General features: G+C 45.7%; 1 protein-coding gene across 2 annotated transcripts in view; it reads right to left on the bottom strand.

Annotated features, from left to right (window-relative positions):
• Positions 1-18390, bottom strand: part of TNPO3 (transportin 3) — a 106317-nt gene extending 87927 nt beyond the window's left edge. Inside the window, exons 1-2 of one of the 2 annotated variants that reach the window (XM_062202063.1) lie at positions 17914-18004; positions 1813-1972 (exon numbers count right to left, since the gene is read on the bottom strand). Coding sequence is in view for 1 of the 2 variants with exons in the window: in XM_062201994.1 (XP_062057978.1) it covers positions 17914-18033 (120 nt within the window). In the remaining variant the exon portion in view is untranslated. Of the gene's footprint in view, positions 1-1812; positions 1973-17913 lie in introns of both variants that reach the window. The other variant, XM_062201994.1, reaches the window with a different exon arrangement.
• Positions 18391-20352: the final 1962 nt, after the last annotated feature.

Below are 20352 nucleotides of genomic sequence, written 5' to 3'. Positions count from 1 at the left end.
CTACAAAAGCTAAGTTGGGCCAGGCTGAAGCCACGAGCCAGGAACTCAATCTAGTTCTCCCACATGGGTGGCAAGGATGTAACCATTTGAGCCATCACCTGCTGCCTTTCAGAGTGCACACACACTACCTGGAAAATGGAATCAGAAGTGGAGCCAAAACTTGATCCCTGTCCAATATGAAATGTAGACACCTTAAAAACTAGGCCAAATGTTAGCCCCTTGAGGTTTTTTTTTTTTTTTAACAAAAGTAAAGTATAGATGGTAGATATATGTACTTCATAGGACAATTCTATGGTAAATAAGTTTTAGAAAAAATTCCTGGGGGCCAGCACCACAGCTCACTTGGCTAATCCTCCGCCTGCGGCGCCAGCACCCCGGGTTCTAGTCCCAGTTGGGGTGTCGGATTCTGTCCCGGTTGTTCCTCTTCCAGTCCACTCTCTGCTGTGGCCCAGGAGGGCAGTGGAGGATAGCCCAAGTGCTTGGGCCCTGCACCCACATGGGAGACCAGGAGGAAAGACCTGGCTCCTGACTTCAGATTGGTGCAGCGTGCCGGCCATAGCGGCCATTTGGGGTGTGAATCAACGGAAAAAGGAAGACCTTTCTCTCTGTCTCTCTGTCTAACTCTGCCTGTCCAAAAAAAAAAAAAAAAAAAAAAAGTATATGTGTATATATATATATATATATATATTCCTGGGCTAGCATAGTAGGTTAAGCTGTCGCCTATGACACCAACATCCCATATCAGAGTGCCAGTTCAAACACTGGCTGCTCTGTTTCTGATCCAATTCCCTGCTATTGCATCTGGGAAAGCAGTAAGCAATAGCCCAGGTATTTGGGTCCCTGCCACACATGTGGAAGGCCTGCTTCAGCCTAGCCCAGCCCCTGTTGCTATTGCCATTTGGGGAGTGAACTACCAGATGGAAGCTACCTCTCAGTCTCTCCCTCCCTCTCTGTCCTGCTGCCTTCCAAGTAAATAAATACACCTTAAAAAAGAAAGAAAAATTCCCTTATACAAATGTAACAAGTGGAACCAAAAGGAAAAAAAAGCTTTCTTCTAATTTCAAGAACCTTTATTTATATTGATACTGCCTTAATCCTTGGGTCAAATGGGCCTCACTCTACAAATATTTGTCTTTTGAAAAAAATACTTAATATAAAATAACTTCTAAAGAAATTTGGCAAACCTGAGTAACACAAGCTACTAAGAAAATTACCAATAAAAAATTTCTTGATGGTACTGCCACTAATGAATGTTCAGAATCATAATTTACCACTGTATTTTAAATTCCAGGAGGGTTTAACAATTATCGACATCCAAAAATAACAAGTCCCTGAGTCACAAAGAAAATGCAACATAGGTGGGGTTTGAGACAGAAGTTGAAATGCTACTTGGGATAACCGTAGCCTGTATCAGAGCTCCTGATTCAAGTCCCAGCTTTCAATCCAGCTTCCTACTAATGCATGTCGTGGGAGGCAGATGATAGCTCAAGTACTTGTGTTCCTGTCACCCACGTGGACAACCTGGTTGGAGTTGTCCTGGCTTCTGGCTTTAGCTTGGCCCAGCCTTGACTATTACACATCTGGGGAGTGAACCAGCAGATGGAAGATTTTATCCATCTGTCTCTCAGACTATCTCCCTCTCTCTCTTTCAAATAATTAAAAAAAAAAAAAAAAGCAAGCAAATCCTGATACCCTGGACACTATAATACATTGCTCACCACTCTTTATCTCTGATAAGCTGCAGAATGAAGCGAGAAGGAAGAGAATAAGGAAGGAAAAGGATTCTTTACGAAGAGAGAATAAAGCACTTACACTTCATAGGACTTTCTAGCCACAGATGCCAGGTGCTACCCACTGAAATCCAGGCTTGGACTAAGCTCCACATTTCTGAAAAGGCCATCTCAACCGAAGCCTGGGCTCAGAGTCAGCAGGAGGAAGCTGCAGCTCCCACTAGCAGCACTTTTCAAAGAGGCTGCAACAAGAGAACATTTTCCATTTAAGCATCTAATTCCAATCTCCCATTGCACAAAGCATTAGCAGAACAGGCCCTTTACATCAGTCTTTTCAAACGGCATTTCTACAACTCTGTGATGACTACAAGGCCTAGCAATCCTTTCAAAAACACTCCAAGTCCTTTGTTACACTTCGCAGCAGATCCTAAAAGTATCTGCCTTTCTAGTTTCTTCCTTTAATGGCGCATTGTTGTTCCAAGATTAACTTCTACACCAACATTTCCAAAACTGCCAAATCAACCAAAACCACTTGGTAGGCCCCCTCAGCAATGCGAGCACTCACCCAGACTGGAGTCAAAGGAGTTTTTTGCTGCCAATTAGAAGCAAACTGAGACTGCTAGTTAATCCTACACAAAAACGTTTCAAACTGGGGCCAGCGTTGTGACATAGCAGGTAAAGCTTTTGCCTGTGACATCGGCATCCCGTTGGGGCCCCTGCTACCCAAGTGGGAGACCCAGATGAAGCTCCTGGCTCTGGCCTGGCCTACCCCTGGCTGTTGCGGCCTTCTAGGGAGGTGAACCAGCAGATGGAAGATCCGTGTGTGTGTATGTGTGTGTGAGACCCTGTCTCTCCCCCTCTCTTTCTCTGTAACTCTTTCAAATAAATAAATAAATAATTTTTTAAAAAAATTTAAGGGAGCTGGTGCTGTGGTATAGTAGGTTAAGCCTCTGTCCCTAAAGTTGGAATCCCATATGGGCGCCAGTTTGAGTCCTGGCTGCTCCACTTCTAATCCAGCTCTCTGCTGTGGCCTGGGAAAGCAGTAGAAGATGGTCCAAGTGCTTGGGCCCCTGCACCCACGTGGGAGACGCAGAAGAAGCTCCTAGTTCCTGGCTTCAGATCTGCCCACCTCTGGCTGTTGCAGTCATTTGGGGAGTGAACCAGAGGATGAAGACCCCTCTCTCTCTGTCTCTCCTTGTTCCTGTAATCTGCCTCTCAAATAAATAAATCTTTAAAAAAATTTCAAGAAAACGCTTCAAGTTAAGCAAAATTACTTAAAATACTTCACAGAGGACTAAAGGGCTCTTGCAAATAAAAACTGAGGTTCTGGAAATAAAGATAATGAAATGAACACCAGTTTGAATCCCTGTTCTATGTCTAATCCAGCTCCCTGCTAATGCATCTGGGAAAGCAGAAGATGGCCCAGGTCCTTGGGCCCCTGCACCCCTGTGGGAGACGTGGATGGAGTTCCAGGCTCCTGGCTTCAGCCCCGGTCACTACAGTCATTTGGGGAGTGAAGATTTCTCTCTCTCTGTGTCTCTCCCTTTCCATAATTCTGTATTTCATATAAGTAAATCTTTGGGGGGAAAAAAAAGGGAGAATTAAGCATATCGTGGAAAATCAACTTTATTAAAAAATTAGAAAGGAAATAAAAAGAAAAAAAAATAAGCTGAAGAGCAAGTAAGACAACCATCACTACCTAAAAACATTTTTCAGTGTAATTTGTTTTGTAAGATGGCCTGAAATACAGAAGCTATGATGAAAGGAAACTTAGCTAATATCTTCACCATAGCAGTGATGTGGAAACAACTCCTACCTCCCAGGCCTTGTATACACAAATAACTTTTCTAGAAGCAAAAAAGCAGATTTATGTTCTGAAGTTCCATTGTACAGTAAGGTGACTATGGAAAATGTACTGCACACTAGAAGACAGGATTTTTGGATGTTTCTACCACAAAGAAATGCTAAATGTTTTGAGATAAATATATCTACTCTGGACATTACACAATGTATACATGTAGTAAAATGTCAGAAAGTACCCCATAAATATGTACAATTTTTATGTGTATTAAAAAGCTTTTTTAGAGGCCAGCACTGTGGCACAGCAGGTCAAGCTGCCACCTGCAATGCCGGCACCCCATATGGACCCCGTTCGAGTCTCCACTGCTCCACTGATGATCCAGTTCCCTGCTAACATGCCTGGGAAAGCCACAGAAGATGGCCCAAGTGCTTGGGTTCCTGCACCAATGTGAGAGACCCAGAAGAACTCCTGGCTCCTGGCTTCAGCCTGGCCAGTCCTAGCTGTTGTGGCTATTTAGGGAGCGAACCAACAGATGGAAGACCTCTCTCTCTTTCTCTCCCCCCCTCTATCACAATTCTGCCTTTCAAATAAATAAAATAAATCCTTTGTAAAAATTTTTTTAAGTTGTTTCAAAAAAACTCATTTATGGAGATAAGTTCAACCTACTTAAATGTTCACAGTCCTCTCTATAGTAATCAAATTATCAAAAGGAAGAAAATTATCTCACTTGTAGGAGAAAGAAATCCTTAGTGATCATGTTATTTAAAACATCAAAGGCAGAGCTGGCACTGTGGAGCAGGGAGTTAAAGCCCTGGCCTGCAGCACCTGCAGCACTGACCTCCTACCTGGGCACGGGTTCAAGTTCTGGCTGCTCCTCTTCCTATCTTGCTCCCTGCTAATGCCACCTGGGAAAGCAGTAGAAAATGGGCCAAGTCCTTGGGCCCCTGAACCCATGTGGGAGACCTGGAAGAAGCTCCTGGCTCCTGGCTTCAGAAACACCCAGCTCTGGCTGTTGTCATTTGGGGAGTGAACCAGCGGATGGAAGACCTGTCTCTGTCTCTACCTCCCTCTGTAACTGTCTTTGAAATAAATAAATCTTAAATAAAAAAAAATAAAAAAATAAACCACAGCCATTCATATTCTAAGAGAAAATATTCAAATAGTTTCCAAATCAACTTCAGAAGATAGCAGAGCATCATTCTGTCCTGATTTCAAAAGAAATCAGTACAACCAAGTGACAGCACTGCACACTACGATCTCTTCAGTTGTTGACAAAATCCCAGTGTTTCTGGAACAGTGTTTTCAAACAACCATGTCATGATGAATGACCTCTGGCAAATGAATTTGAACTCAACTCTGTACGTGTCAGTCACACATACATTAGTGCTGAGATATCTTGCCCAAATTTTTCATGAAAAGTGTAAGGAATCAGTTTCCAAATAAAACATTCTCAATCACTTATGTATGTGAATATTAATCTCACGGATGGCCCCAAAGATAAATTTGGATCTGTACAATCCATTTCAGCTAAGAATGACTAAAGCTTTCATTCCCTGATAATCACTTCCCTGTGGCCTTACTAGGTACACTAGGAAGCCCTGCTTTAAAATTAGAAACGTCAAGCTTGAAATCATATCATTTGATGCAAATGAAGAAACCACTGAAGGGCTTCCTGAAAGTAAAAAATACTAAAAGTGTATTTCCTTTCATGCCTGGTCTCTACTCCTGCCTTCCTGAGTGAGTTTTAGTACAACTCAAGACAAATTAGATGAGAATTTTACTGTATGTATTAAGCATATGCTAACACATGCTGAAGATACAAATTTTTCAAACTGACAGGAAAAAATGTAAGATGTGAGATTAAAGTGTTATAACACTTTAATGTGAGATTAAAGTAATGTGAAATTAAAGTATTAAGGAGTTGAAAAATAAACTCTGTATACTTACCTTAAAACCCATATTTTTAAAAATTTTTTTTCCACTTTTTAAAAATTTTATTGAAGGACTATAACTTCATGCATTTACTATATACAAATTTGGAAACATGGTGATTCTGGAGGGAGGTAGGAGGGGAAAAATCACTATGTTCCCAAATTTGTTTATATTAAACATATGAAGTCCTTAAAACAAACAAAAAGTCCTTAAACAAACAAAAAGTCCTTAAGCAAACAACAAAAAAAAATATTTTCAAGTTTAGTTCCAAATATATTCTCTTCCTTTGGGGATAACTTTTTAAGTGGTATTTACTATGGCTGAGACAAGAAAATACAAGGAGGGGCTAGTGCTGTGAAGTGGCGAATGAGGCCGCCACCTGCAGTGACAGCATCCCATGTGGGTGCTGGTTTCAGTCCCGGCTGCTCCATTTTTGATCCAAATCTCTGCTATGGGAAAGCAGTAGAAGATGGCCCAAGTGCTTGGGCCCCTGCACCCTCATGGGAGACCAGAAAGAAGCACCTGGCTCCTGGCTTCAGATAGGTGCAGCTCTGGCCATTGCAGCCATTTGGGGAGTGAACCAACAGAAGGAAGACCTTTCTCTCTCCCTCTCACTGTCTTCCATCTGCTGGTTCACTCCCCAATTGGCCGCAATGGCCAGAGTTGTGCTGATCTGAAGCCAAGAGCCAGGAGCTTCTTCCAGGTATCCCACCCATGTGTAGGGGCCCAAGGACTTGGGCCATCTTCTACTGCTTTCCCAGGCCATAGCAGAGAGCTGGATCAAAAGTAGAGCAGCCAGGACTCAAACCAGCGCCCTTATGGGATGCTGGCTCTGCAGGCAGCAGCTTTACCCGCTTAAATCACAACTCCGGCCCCTAAGAAAAATATTAACTCAATCCTTTCCTTTTTTTAAAAAATTTATTTGACAGGTAGAGTTATAGACACTGAGAGAGACAGAGAGAAAGGTCTTCCTTCCATTGGTTCACTCCCCAAATGGCCCCAATGGCTGGTGCTGTGCTGATCCGAAGCCAGCAGCCAGGTGCTTCTCCCTGGTCTCCCATGTGGGTGCAGGGCCCAAGCACTTGGGCCATCCTCCACTGCTCTCCTGAGCCACAGCAGAGAGCTGGACTGGAAGAGGAGCAACCGGGACTAGAACCAGCACCCATATGGGATGCTGGCGCCGCAGGCGGAGGATTAACCAAGTGAGCCACGTGCTGGCCCTAACTCAATCCTTCAAGAGATTCTGGGGCCAGTGCCATGGCGCAATAGGTTAATCCTCTGCCTGCAGAGTCGACATCCCATATGGGTGCTGGTTCGAGTCCCAGCTGCTCGTCTTCTAATCCATCTCTCTGCTGTGGCCTGGGATAGCAGGAAGACCTTTCTCTCTGTCTCTCCCTCTCACTGTCGTAACTCTACCTCTCAAATAAATAAACAAAAAGAACAGTGTATTTATTTACAAAAAAAAGAGAGAGAGAGAGAGAGATTCTGCATGCCAAACAAAATTATCGCTTAGACCGAAGATGGCCCAAGTGCTTGGATTCCTAGCTTCTTCCTGGCCCAGCCCTGGTCATTGCGGCCATTTGGGGAGTGAATCAGTGGATGGAAAATCTCTCTCTGTGTGTCTCTCCATGTCTCTGTAATTCTTTCAAATAAATAAATAAATCTTAAAAAAAAAAAAAAAAAAAGGTTTCTCTCTGGGGTTTCATCTGTATGGCCATAAACACTAGTAATATTTAGTGCCATGGTACAAACTAGGGATACGAGGGCAGGTAGCCTAAGTGACTTCAATTCCCTGTCAATTAAATTTTAAGTTCAACAAAGCTGGAGCCAGTACTGTGGCCTAGTGGGTTGAGCCTCCACCTGGAGCGCCAGCATCCCACACACGCTCTGGTTCATGTCCTGGCTACTCCTCTTCCAATCCAGCTCTCTGCTAATGCACCTGGGAGAGCAGTGAAAGATGGCCCCTGCATCCACGTGGGAGACCCAGAAAAGGCTCCTGGCTCTGGATCGGCTCAGCTTAGGCAGTTGCAGCCACTTGGGGAGTGAATCAGTAGATAAAGATCTCTCTCTCCATCTCTCTCTCCGTAACTCTGCCTCTCAAATAAGTAAATAATCTTTTTTAAAAAACAGTTAAAATGATAAAATTTATATTTTGACTATTTTACACAATAAAAAAATCTATAAAATCTACTTTCCATTTCCCCCATAAACATCAAAGAATACTGTAAGAAATATAGTTTTGGAAAAAATATGCTATAATTTAGAAATACAGCAATGCCCTAATCATTGTTTTTAAAGATTTATTTATTTACTTATTTGAAAGGCAGAGTTACAGAGAGGCAGAGGCAGAGAGAGAGAGAGAGAGAGAGACCATCTGCTGGTTCACCCCTCAAATGGTCGCAACGGCCAGAGCTGGGCTGATCCAAAGCCAGGAGCCAGGAGCTTCTTCCTGGTCTCTCACACAGGTGCAGGGGCCCAAGCACTTGGGCCATCCTCCACTGCTTTCCCAGGCCATAGCAGAGAGCTGGATCAGAAGTAGAACAGCAAGATCTCCAACTGGCGCCCATATGGGGTTCCAGCAATGCAGGCGGCAGCTTTACCTGCTATGCCAAAGCACTGGCCCCAATGCCCTAATTATTTTGTATCCTGTACCAAATCATCAACTCTAGTCCAAGGCGTGGTAAGACAAAACTAATCCAAATGTGAAGGAATGCCACCAGATAACAGATTACCAAGCCAACAGAAAAACCTTCACAAATTCACTTCCTCAGGCTCTGATGCTACAAACACATGGAATATTCTATATTCTACTGTTCAATATTTGAAAAGAGAAGAATAAAAATAAGGAACTGATTTTAACTTTTATTTACTTTTCACTAATTTAAAAGAGCATACCTGACTAATGGCTGCCATATTGCATGATACAACTAAATAACTGGTGAAAGGTCATTGGTTTTTATCATTAATCTGTAAATTCCCAGTTTCTATCAGTGCAAGACATCCAATATTCCTACACTGATTGAATAAGTAGTATAGAAACATTTTCTATTTTCTAGAAGGCTTTCCTTTCAAAAGCACGTTATGTTCTAAGGTTAATTTGACTGGAAGACGAAAACTAATAAGCACACACACACACACACAAAATGCCTACATGTTCAGAAAAATCAAATCAATAACTAAAAATGCTGGAGAAAAATCCAAGACCCTTGATTTTAGGACCAACAAATCAAGAAATTCAAAAAGGGAAAAGTACTAAGAAAAGATGTTTGAAGCTGACGATCCAATGACAAACAATGATCTGTTTGATCTATTTAAGAAAAAGAAAATTCCTATAGACATGAGGTAAACCAGGTAGTCTACAACTTTTTTAAAATACGGACTTAGAAGAACTGAGTAGCATATTTCTCTCTCTCTTTTTTTTTAAAGATTTACTTATTTATTTGAAAACCAGAGTTACGGAGAGAGAGAGGAGAGGTAGAGAAAGAGAGAAGTCTTCCATCCAATGGTTCACTCCCCAACTGGCTGTAATGGCTGGAGCTGCGCAAATCTGAAGCCAGGAAGCCAGGAGCCAGAAGCTTCTTCCAGGTCTCCCACGTGGGTGCAGGGGCCCAAGGACTTGGGCCGTCTTCTACTGCTTTCCCAGCCCATAGCAAAGAGCTGGATGGGAAGTGGAGCAGCTGGGTCTTGAACCGGTGCCCATATGCGATGCTGGTGTTTCAGGCCAGGGCCTTAACCCGCTGCACCACAGCACCGGCCCCATGAGTAGCATATTTCTTTACCCTATAAAGAAATGGTCTTCTCTTCACTCTCTCTACACTGTCTACTGACTGTAGTTATTGGGGATGAACAAAGGAGGCTGTTCAGTGTCCAGAATAGGACACCTGCCATCAGACAAGGATTCCTTATTTTGGAAGGCAGAGAGAGAGAAAGAATCATCACCTGTGGGTTTACTCCCCAAATGGCTGTAATGGCTGGGGTATAGGCCAGGGTGAAGCCAGGAGTCTGGAACTCCATCAGCTCTCCCATTTGGGTGCCAGGGACCCAAGTACTTTGACTATCTCCCACTGACCTCCCAGGAGCATTACTAGGGAACTGGATCAGAAGTAGAACAGTCAGGACTCGAACCAGAGCTCATGTGGGATGCTGGCATCACAGGCAGTGTTAAACCTCCTGGGGCCGGTGCCGTGGCTCACTTGGTTAATCCTCCGCCTGTGGCGCCGGCATCCCATATAGGCACTGGGTTCTAGTCCCGGCTGCTCCTCTTCCAGTCTGGCTCTCTGCTGTGGCCCAGGAAGGCAGTGGAGGATGGCCCAAGTGCTTGGGCGCCTGAACCCACATGGGAGACCAGGGAGAAGCACCTGGCTCCTGGCTTCGGATTGGCGCAGTGCTGGCCGTAGCGGCCATTTAGGGGATGAACCAACGGAAGGAAGACCTTTCTCTGTCTCTCTCTCACTGTCTAACTCTATCTGTCAAATAAAAAATTAAAAAAAAAAAAAAAAAAAAAAAAAAACACTGACCTCCCAAATAAGGATTCCTCTAAGATCTGTCTCAAAATAATTTTTTTTTTGTGGAGGGAACATTTTGCCATTATCAAGGACATCTGTCAATCACATAAGACAAAATCACAGCTGTAGGTTTCCAAGAATTTTGCTGGAAAAAGCTTAGTAACTAATACGAATTCTTCAGAAAATGGCCATTTTATACAAATATTAGATAATGATAAAAATGCTAAATCAAAGCATGGACTAACCCATATCCAAATTATATCTCTATACCAAGTCTACTCTGAGTAGATTATGAGAACTATACTAAAGGAATATACTATACTAAACTAGACTAAAGATTAGTAAGGTAGGGATGGGAAAGAAGGAAAAATTTGTGCAAAATGTGCATTTTTAAAATCGGATTTGTAGTAAACCAGGTAAATTCTGTTCCTTACCAATGTCAAATGAAAAAAAATCTCTTTGCTTATTACTGTCCTAAGATTTTTGGTTTAAAATGCCACTTTGGGGCCAGCGCTGTGGCACAGCACGTGGGTGCGCCACCTGCAGCGCTGGCATCCCATATGGGTGGCTGTTTGAATCCCTACTGCTCATGTGAGACCTGGGTTGAGTTCCGGGCTCAGAGCTTCAGCCTGGCCCAGTACCAGCTGTTGCAGGCATTTGGACAGTGAACTAGCAGACAAAAGATTTTCTCTCAGGGCTGGTTTTGTGGTACAACAGGTTAAGTTGCCATTTATGACACAGGCAATCCATACTGGAGTGTTGATTTGAGTCCCAGCTGCTCCACTTCTGATCCTGTTCCCTGCTAATGGGCCTGAAGCCAGATGATGGCCCATGCCACCAATGTGGGAAACTTGGATGGGGTTCCCAGCTCCTGGATTCAGCCTAGCCGAGCCTCAACCATCTTGTCCATTTGGGAAGTGAACCAGCAGATGGAAGATTCTCCCCCTGTGTGTCTCTCCCTCTCTCTAACTCTGCGTTTCAAGTAAACAAAATTTTTAAAAGATAAATAAAAATAAAAATGTTGGAAACACTGAAACAGTATCATAGGAGGCTCATAGTTTACTTTCAATTAACCGTGGGTATGGTAAAAATAGCAGAAACAAATGAAATTCATTGATAACCAGTTAAGACTTCAAGAAGAAAGTCGACTTTGGGCTGGGCTTTGAAAGATGGGTCACTTTCTGCATTTGAAAACAACACTGGGATGGGGCCAGCGCTGTGGCTCAGCAGGTTAAAGCCCTGGCCTGAAGCACCAGCATCCCATATGGGCACCGGTTCGAGTCCCGGCTGCTTCTCTTCCGATCCAGCTCTCTGCTATGGCCTGGGAAAGCAGTAAAAGATGGCCCAAGTGCTTGGGCCCCTCTACCCACGTGGGAGACCCGGAAGAAGCTCCTGGCTTGGGATCGGCACAGCTCCGGCTGCTGCAGCCATCTGGGGAGTGAACCAGTGGATGGAAGACCTCTCTCTCTGTCTCTACCTCTCTCTCTAACTATGTCTTTCAAATAAATAAAATAAATGTTTAAAAAAAAAAAAAAGAAGAAAGAAAAGAAAAAGAAAACAACACTAGGAAAGGGTAAAGTATAGAAGACAAATCAGAGCCAGTGCTGTGGTGCAGCGGGTTAAAGCCCTGGTCTGAAGCGCCGGCATCCCATATGGGCACTGGGTCTAGTCCCAGCTGCTCCTCTTCCAATCCAGCTCTCTGCTATGGCCTGGGACAGCAGTGGAAAATAGCCCAGGTGCTTGGGCCTCTGAACCCACGTGGGAGACCTAGAAGAAGTTCCTTCCTGGCTTCAGATTGGTGCAGCTCTGGCCATTGACATCACTTGGAGAGTGAATCAGTGGAAGGAAGACCTTTCTCTCCATCTCTCACTCTTACTGTCTGTAACTCTACCTCTCAAATAAATAAAATCTTAAAAAAAAAAAAAAAAAAGAGAGAGAGAGACAAATCAAAGAAACAGCAAAATTGGGCAAAGATAGCACCCCTCTCCTATCCCCTAAATTTGTTTACCGGAGATACACTACAGCTGGCTGAATGTCAGAATGTCAGAATAGAGGGCGTCTGAAGAAGCAGGCAAGCCATGGGATAAGCCAAAGGATCCAGGTCCCAGAGAATAAGATAAGATGCAGAGGGGAGAGTTAATGGTCCATTTTAAAGTGACTAAAATAATACGCTTTGGACTCCAAACTGGATAAGGAGAGATATAAAGATAGAAAGACCTTATAAAGAAAAGGTAAGAGACAATCAATGGACAGAGATTTTGACAAAACTCAAGAGCTAATGTAGGGGGCTAGCACTGTGGCGTAGCAGGTAAAGCCACCGCCTGCCGTGCCAGCATCCCATATGGGTGCCGGTTCAAGCCCTGGCTGCTCCACTTCCGATCCAACTCTCTGCTATGGCCTGGGAAAGCAGTAGAAGATGGCCCAAGTCCTTGGGCCCCTGCACCTGCGTGGGAGACCCAGAAGAGGCTCTTGGCTCCTGGCTTCGGATGGTCTCAGCTCTGGCTGTTGCAGCCATCTGGGCAGTGAACCAACAGATGGAAGACCTCTCTCTCTCTCTCTACCTCTCTCTGTAACTCTGCCTTTCATATAAATAAATAAATCTTAAAAAAAAAAAAAAAGGAACCAATGCAGGGTATTCACACAATAAAAATTGGTACAATACAAAGATAGCAAGGATGACTGCAAACTCTTTAAGTGCTTCATATTTTTACATTTGCAGCAAAATAGATGGAACTGGAGGTGATTATGTTAAGTGAAATGAGCCAGACGCAGACAAGTATCACATGTTCTCATTGCAGAAGTTTAAAAAAAGTCCATCTGAACACAGAATATTCATTTCCAGAGTTTGGGAAGGGTAGGAGGAAGGGGATCGAGGGAGAGTAGCTAACAGATACCAAAACAGAGTTAGACAGAAGTAGTAAATTCTAGTATTCCACAGCACAGATACTTTATGAAGAAGCAGGAGAAAGCTCGTAGGCTCCAAACATATAGAAAAGATAAGGAAATGGAAATGCTAATTACCTGACTGACCAGTTTATGCTGCATACATGTATAGAAATATTGCACTGTACCCCAAAATGACATGCTGATCAAACATTTAAAAAAAAACTAATGTAGAGATTTTGTACACATCTGTTCGCCCTTAGGTCGCTTCCAAAAATCTACTAAAAGCAGAGTAAAAACATTACAAAAAAAAAAAAAAAAAAAAAAGCAAAACCCACAAGGACAAAGATAGTGCAAATAGATAAAATGTCAATAAAACTATGGTGAGTGGAAAGCTAATGTGTTAACTGTCCTAGCAGATCTGAGGTTGAACTCTGCCTGAGGGAACAGGGAACCAGATAAGAATGGGAAAGTCAGGGGGCAAACGGACTGGTGTGGCAAAACCCCAGGAAGGCGCAGAATTTTTTTTTACTTATTTATTATTTTCATCTACTTGAAGTGGGTAGGGGCAGCTGACACAGAGAGAGATCTTCCTCCAGTCCACTGGTATGCTCCCCAAATGCCAGCAACAGCCAGGCCAAAGCCAGGAGCCAGAAACTCCCATGTGAGCGACTGGGCCCAAACATTCGAGTCATCATCTACTGCTTCTCAGGATGCTTTAGCAGGAAGCTACATCAGACATGGAGTAGCTAGAACCTGAACCAGCATTTTGGTACAGGATGCAGCATCCCAAGTGGTGGGTTAACCTGCTCACCACAAAGCCCACCCTAGCTCAAGGACTGGAAGCATCCAGTTCATCTCAAGGCAGACCTAAAAGTGGAAGAAAAACTAAAAATAGGATTCCAAACTCCATATAAAAAACTGTTAGGACTCCTAGATTTTCTCCCTGTCTCTGAGCAGCTGACTACTATCCTCCCACATAACCAGAGACTCAAGGTTTACTCTGGAAAATTCAAGCAGGGAGACTGCACTCTTGGACAGCAGACTCAGCAGAGACCAGGAGTATTACACCAAACACGAGACAGTAAATTAAAGCCTACATACTCAGTGGCATTCTCTTTTCCATGGCCTCATTCCCTCAACTGGTTTTTTTGAATACTGGCAACCTAGTTAATAATCTCCGGGCAGAAGACTAGAGAACTACTCTCAACATAAAAGCAGTTCAACAAAAAAAGGCCAACACAAAGAGAGAAGGCATGAAGGTGTTCTATTCAATTATTCATCAAATAAAGAAAAAAGATCGTGGGATCCAAGAATCCGTGAGTCTAAGACAAGAAACAGGTAAAGGGAATTTCCCAGGACATGGTTAAATAAAGATCCCAGGACAACAGTTATGCAACAGATTTGAACAAGGCCAGACTACAAGCAGGGAGATGGAGAATTCCTTCTACCAAGAAGGCAAACAGATTAACTTTCTGAACAAAGAGGATAGTTACACTACTGGTAAGAGATTCTTGAGCCAATACATGGGAAAATGGCGTGCCTGAATTAGTGATCTGGAGGGCTAGTGACTTTTCAGTAATGATGAGACCCAGGGTCTAACTGAGTGACCAGGTGGTTGAAGAAATGAAGAGGTAAGGCCAGCGCTGTGGCTCAACAGGCTAATCCTCTGCCTTGCGGCGCCGACACACCGGGTTCTAGTCCCGGTCGGGGTGCCGGATTCTATCCCGGTTGCCCCTCTTCCAGGCCAGCTCTCTGCTATGGCCCAGGAGTGCAGTGGAGGATGGCCCTGCACCCCATGGGAGACCAGGAGAAGCACCTGGCTCCTGCCTTCGGATCGGCGCGGTGCGCCAGCTGCAGAGCGCCGGCCGTGGCGGCCATTGGAGGGTGAACCAACGGCAAAGGAAGACCTTTCTTTCTGTCTGTCTCTCTCTCACTGTCCACTCTGCCTGTAAAAAAAAAAGAAAAGAAAAGAAAAAAGAAATGAAGCGGTAAAGGAGTCAACATGCTGGACTGTCGTCTCAATGCAGGCGCTGCCTCCAGAGGTTGGGCGACTGGGCTCCATCTTCTCCACCCTCCTGTGCTGCACTAGGTCGGCCTGTATCTGTTACCAATAGGTCTCTCTGTTCTCTGGTTTGGCCAATGGGGAATCCCAGCAGATTAGAAGAGAATAAATTCAGGATATTCATTCCTCAAGCCTCCTTCCTACAAGGTCACCTCAAGGTAGCCTGTCCCTTCACCCTAAAGGCAGCATTCCTCTCAAGACAGCCAAAGCCATGCTCTCTTCCCAGGTCAAGTAGCCACTCACTCTCCTATCCCTTCTGGCTTAGAAACAGCAGCAATTTAGCCACAGGCTACCACACTATTTCTTGTATGCAATTATACACATATATACGTACATATATGTGTTATGTGTGTGTCTATATATAATTAGTACCTTTTTAAAATAAACTCTCCTTGAATTACCCTGTCAAAAATGTCACCTGTTGTTGTTGGGACCCTGAGTGTTAGCACTGATAATGATGATACATGGTTGTAACAGAGTAGTGGAAAGGAGAGGAAAGTGAAGAACAGTTAAATAACTGCTAATATACTTCATACCTAGGTTCCAGGAACTTTTCTAAACTCTTTGTAGATATTACCTCATTTAAAATCACAACTACCCTATATGGTAAGCAGAATTTTTGTCTAGTTCATCCCCAAATACCAATACCCAGCACAGTCACTAGTACATGCTAAGCACCCACGCACTGATGTAAACACACACAACCAGAGCAGACATTCGGCTTAGCAGATTAAGACACCAGTGTGCCTGCGTCTACTTCCCAGCCCCAGCTCCTGACTCCAGCTTCCTGCTAATGGAGACCCTGGGAGGCAGTGTGATGGCTTCCTGCCACCCACACTGCAGACCTGGATTGCACTCCAACTCCCAGTTTATGGTTCCTGACCATAACAGGCATTTGGAGAGTGAACAAGAGGATGTGAGCGCACACGTGCTTGCTCTCTCTGCCTCTCAAATAAATAAAAGGAAAAAAATGTTTAACTGCATCTTGCAGTGGGTTGAGCCACCGCTTAAGCCACCCCATATTCCATGTGGGAGTGTCTGAGATCAAGGCCCACGTCAGCTTCCCATTCAGTTTCCTGCTAATGGGCCTAGAAGGCAGACAATGATCCAAGTACCCGGACTTGGCTCCCTGCCACCCATGGGAGACTTGTTCGGGGTTCCTGACTCCTGACTTAGGACCGGCCTGGCCTTAGCTTTTGCAAATGTTTGAGGAGTAAACCAGTAGGCAGAAGATCTCTGTCACTCAAATAAATAAATTTTAATTGCATTTCTACCGAATGAGTACAGACTTTACGGAAAAAAATAAGGACCAGCTTTGTGGCAGAGTGGGTTGGGCCTCTGCCTGTGGTGGTGGCATCCCCTATGGGCGCCAGTTCAAGTCCCGGCTGCTCCACATCCAATCTAGCTACCTGCTGCTGGCCTGGGAGAGCAGAAGATGGCCCAAGTGCTTGGGCCCCTGCACCCACGTGGGAGACCTGGAGGAAGCTCCTGGCTCCTGGCTTTGGATCAGCCCAGCTCCAGCCACTGTGGCAATCTGGAGAGTAAACCAGTGGATGGAAGACCTCTCTCTCCCTCTGTCTATAACTCTGTCTCTCAAACAGAAAGAATGAAGAAAGAAAAGAGAAAGAAAAAGGAAGGAAGGAAGGAAGGAAGGAAGGAAGGAAGGAAGGAAGGAAGGAAGGAAGGAAAGAAGAAAGAAAACAACAATAAGGAAGTTCCAGAAGTTAAGAGTTGTCTCTTTTGGTTGGTACATCATTTCTCCCATTTACATTTTTGGAAACTATACAAGGATCGGGGAACTGTGACTCACCAATCACTGAACTAACTAAACGAGACCATATGTGAATGATTTTCTCCCGGAGTCGTCAGTGAGTCTACTCCCTTGTCTTCCCACAAGGTAAACAAGGTCGTGGGGGCCAACTCTTTTTTTTCAAGTGCAATATTCAAGTCAAAGTTGCACATTTTAAAATATTTATTATGCACTTGGAGCCTAGCGGCTCATTTTAATAGGGCAGAGCACTTTTAAGCACCAGTTATGAGTTAAATAAAAATAGAGAGGGGACAAATTAAAAATACGCTGAGTATAAAATGCAAAGAAAAAAAAGTAAAGGTGCTTTGTCCATCTGTACAAGCCTCTTTAGTGTCCAAGGCATTCACGATTCATAAGGTAAATCGTACGTTTAAGACTTTAAGTCAGCAGGAGCCCCACCTGTACGCTCTCACACGGAAATAAAGTGCAGCAAAGGGGAGTGTGAAAATCAGGGAACGCATCCAATACCTGAGTCAAAGGCAGAACTACAAGGGACACACGACTAACGGGTGGAAACTAAACACCTCACTGCACGTCCAGATTTATGTGGGACAATCAACCAATTATACATACACACCTGAAAGGGAAATGAAGTTAGAGATGGATAGGAAGCAAAATGAGAACTCTGAAGACCGCCTGCGATCAGAGTCGGTATGCTTTTCTTTATGTTGCACCCGAAAGCAAAGGGGGAAAGGCTACAGAAACCCGAGAAGTTTCGAGAATACTAAGACTCAAACTGTCGTGCAAGACCCGCAAGGAGCAGGGAGCCGCGAGTGAGGCTGGGACTGGGGAGGACCTGGCAGACGCCACACTTGGGCCCCCAGAGGAGACCGCTACGGCGCCCGTAAGTGGAAGGCAGAAACACTGGAGTTGGGTTTGTCTAAGGGAGGCAAAACGGAAAAGGCACGGCCTAGAAAGCGCGCAGAACTTGAAGCGGGTTAGATCCTCGCCCCGAGCCAGAAGTACGGGACCCGCGGCTCGGATTCTACGGGACGGGGAGAGGGCCAGTTCGCGACCGGGTTCCGAAAGGCGGCAGAGATGCAGCTTCGCAGCCCCACCCCACGGCGCCAGCTCCTCCCCGAGGAGGACCTCACGAGGCCAAGCGCCGGGCTCAGGTTCTCCCCTCGAGCCGAGGTCCCACCCCGAGCCGGCCCCGCGGCACAGGACGGCCTCTCCGGGCCCCTCACCGAACGCTGCAGCTCCCCAAGCCAAAACGAGGCGCGCTCCTTGCCGCTGGGGTCTGGGTCGTGGTAAAGCGCCTGCACCGCCTGGTACACGAGCTGCAAGGTCGGCTTTGCCCCTTCCATGGTGCTGGCGGCAGTGGTGGCAGCGACGGCTCCGATTCTTCGCCCAAGGCTCCCCGGGTTGCTCCGCCTTCGCGCTTCCTCACTGTCTCGGCCACGGCCGCTCCCTGACTGGCGCCATCTCCTCCTCTTTGGCCGTTACCAGGGCAGAGGGGTTCCCTGTGGAAGTTGCCCCCTCGGAAACAGCAGTTAAGTCGTATTCAAGTTCCAGGCCTTTTTTTCCCGGCCTTTCCACTCGACTGCAGACTTCCGGAGTCCGGACGCCGGTGCGCGCCTCTTCGCCTGCTGACTCGCCCTCAGAAGCCGATCTCAGCACGAAACACACACCACGCAGCGCGCCCAAGCCGCGCTCGCCCGGACCGGAAGCGCCGCACCGACACCTTGGGCTCACTTCCGCCTGGTGCGCTACAAACGGCCTCCTTCCCGACACGCCTCCTCTTGTCTCCCCGCCCCCTCCCGGAAGTGGCCCCGCCGCGCCGGGAGCCGGGGAGAAGCGCTGAGGGAGAAGTTCTCCCGGCTTCCCGGATTCGGCCGGCGCCTGAGGAGCGACGTGTGGCCCGTACCTGAGCCGCTCTCCGTTCCTGGGCCCTGGATCTGAGGACTTCGCCGCCTTTCGGACTTCGCCATTCGTGTCCAGAGAGAGCTGGCTGGCCCCCGTGGTCAGGGCGAGACAGTTCAGCTACCCGTAGACTGCCCGCTGTGCTGGAGATCAGCTCTGACTGTTGGAAGAGACACGCACGCTGTGATGCAGCCCTAACATGTGTGCCTCCTTGAAAACATTCCAGAATGCCTAGCGTCTCCATTCACCCGCTACCCTCTCCACGAAGTCCTCACACTCAAGACTGAGGCGCTGCACTCCAGGATATGTGATATATCTGTAGGATCCTTCTCACAGTGCGTGCTCCTTCTGTGTGTGCTTTTCTTCCCAAATCAGAGAATCGGTGGTTAAACAAGTCTCAGCTCACGAAAGAAAACAATATCGGAAGCTGTGCTGGGGAGAAATTTGAAACAAAAGTTAGCGAGTTAAAGGGTTTCCCCACATTGTTGCTATTCCTTTGCAGTGATAAGGAGCGGCTACTAAGAGACACATGTTTGCCATGTGTAAAACGCCCGTTCGAAGATCTCAGTTAATCCCAACAACGTTACAAGGTTCTCGTGTTAAAAGGGTGAGAATTTGAAGAATGAGAGGAACGTAACTTAACTTGCCCAAGGTTACAGTCGTTAAAGGATTTGAATCCAGAGCAGTCCCACTGCAGAGTACAACCCCGCCATCCTGGGTGTTCGTTTGCTTCTGAATTGTCACTGCCAGCACTGTCTAACTGCCTCCACCATGATGGAACAGTGTCACCCCAGAGTTGATATGACATCAGATTTAAAAAGCTTGATGTTTTAGCTACCTGATTCATTCATGAAAAAAAAGAAAAAAGAAAAAAAAAGCTCACCTTAGTCCTGGCCCTCATGGCACTTGGTCTGGTTGCAAGGAAAGATGAGCACTTCAATACAGAATAAAGAGTTCTATAAATGTCTGCAATCCAACGAATGCTTAGCACCTCCTACCTTGTACCATATTTTCCAAAACATGGATTGTAGAACCCAAATGTAAGAGCTAAAACCACACAACTGGCCGGCGCCGCGGCTCAATAGGCTAATCCTCTGCCTTGCGGCGCCGGCACACCGGGTTCTAGTCCCGGTCGGGGCACCGATCCTGTCCCGATTGCCCCTCTTCCAGGCCAGCTCTCTGCTGTGGCCAGGGAGTGCAGTGGAGGATGGCCCAAGTCCTTGGGCCCTGCACCCCATGGGAGACCAGGAGAAGCACCTGGCTCCTGCCATCGGAACAGCGCGGTGTGCCGGCCGCAGCACGCCTACCGCGGCGGCCATTGGAGGGTGAACCAACGGCAAAAGGAAGACCTTTCTCTCTGTCTCTCTCTCTCACTGTCCACTCTGCCTGTCAAAAAAAAAAAAAAAAAAAAAAAAAAAAAAAAAAAAAAAAAAAAAACCACACAACTCTTAGAAGAAAACAGGAGTAAGTCTTCCTAATGTTGGATTGGGCAACGGTTTCTTAGATATGCCACCAACAGCAACGTCAACAAATGAGAAAACAGAGCTGAAAAGCCAAAAACTAAAAATTTACGTCCAAGCAAAAAACATATATCAAAGGGCACTGTCAAGAAAGTGAAATGATTGTCTGAAAATGGAAGAAAATCTTTGAAAATCGTGTGTAATGTTAGTGAGCACAGGGGGTCCGTGTGCTTGGGGTGACATCAGATCACCAGCCACAAGCAGGAGGGAAGCTTCACTTACTTGTGCCAAGCAAGGGCGGCT

Source organism: Lepus europaeus, chromosome 1 (genome assembly GCF_033115175.1).
Source record: "Lepus europaeus isolate LE1 chromosome 1, mLepTim1.pri, whole genome shotgun sequence".
Classification (NCBI taxonomy): Eukaryota; Metazoa; Chordata; class Mammalia; order Lagomorpha; family Leporidae; genus Lepus; species Lepus europaeus.
This window is presented reverse-complemented; position numbering and strand designations above follow the sequence as displayed.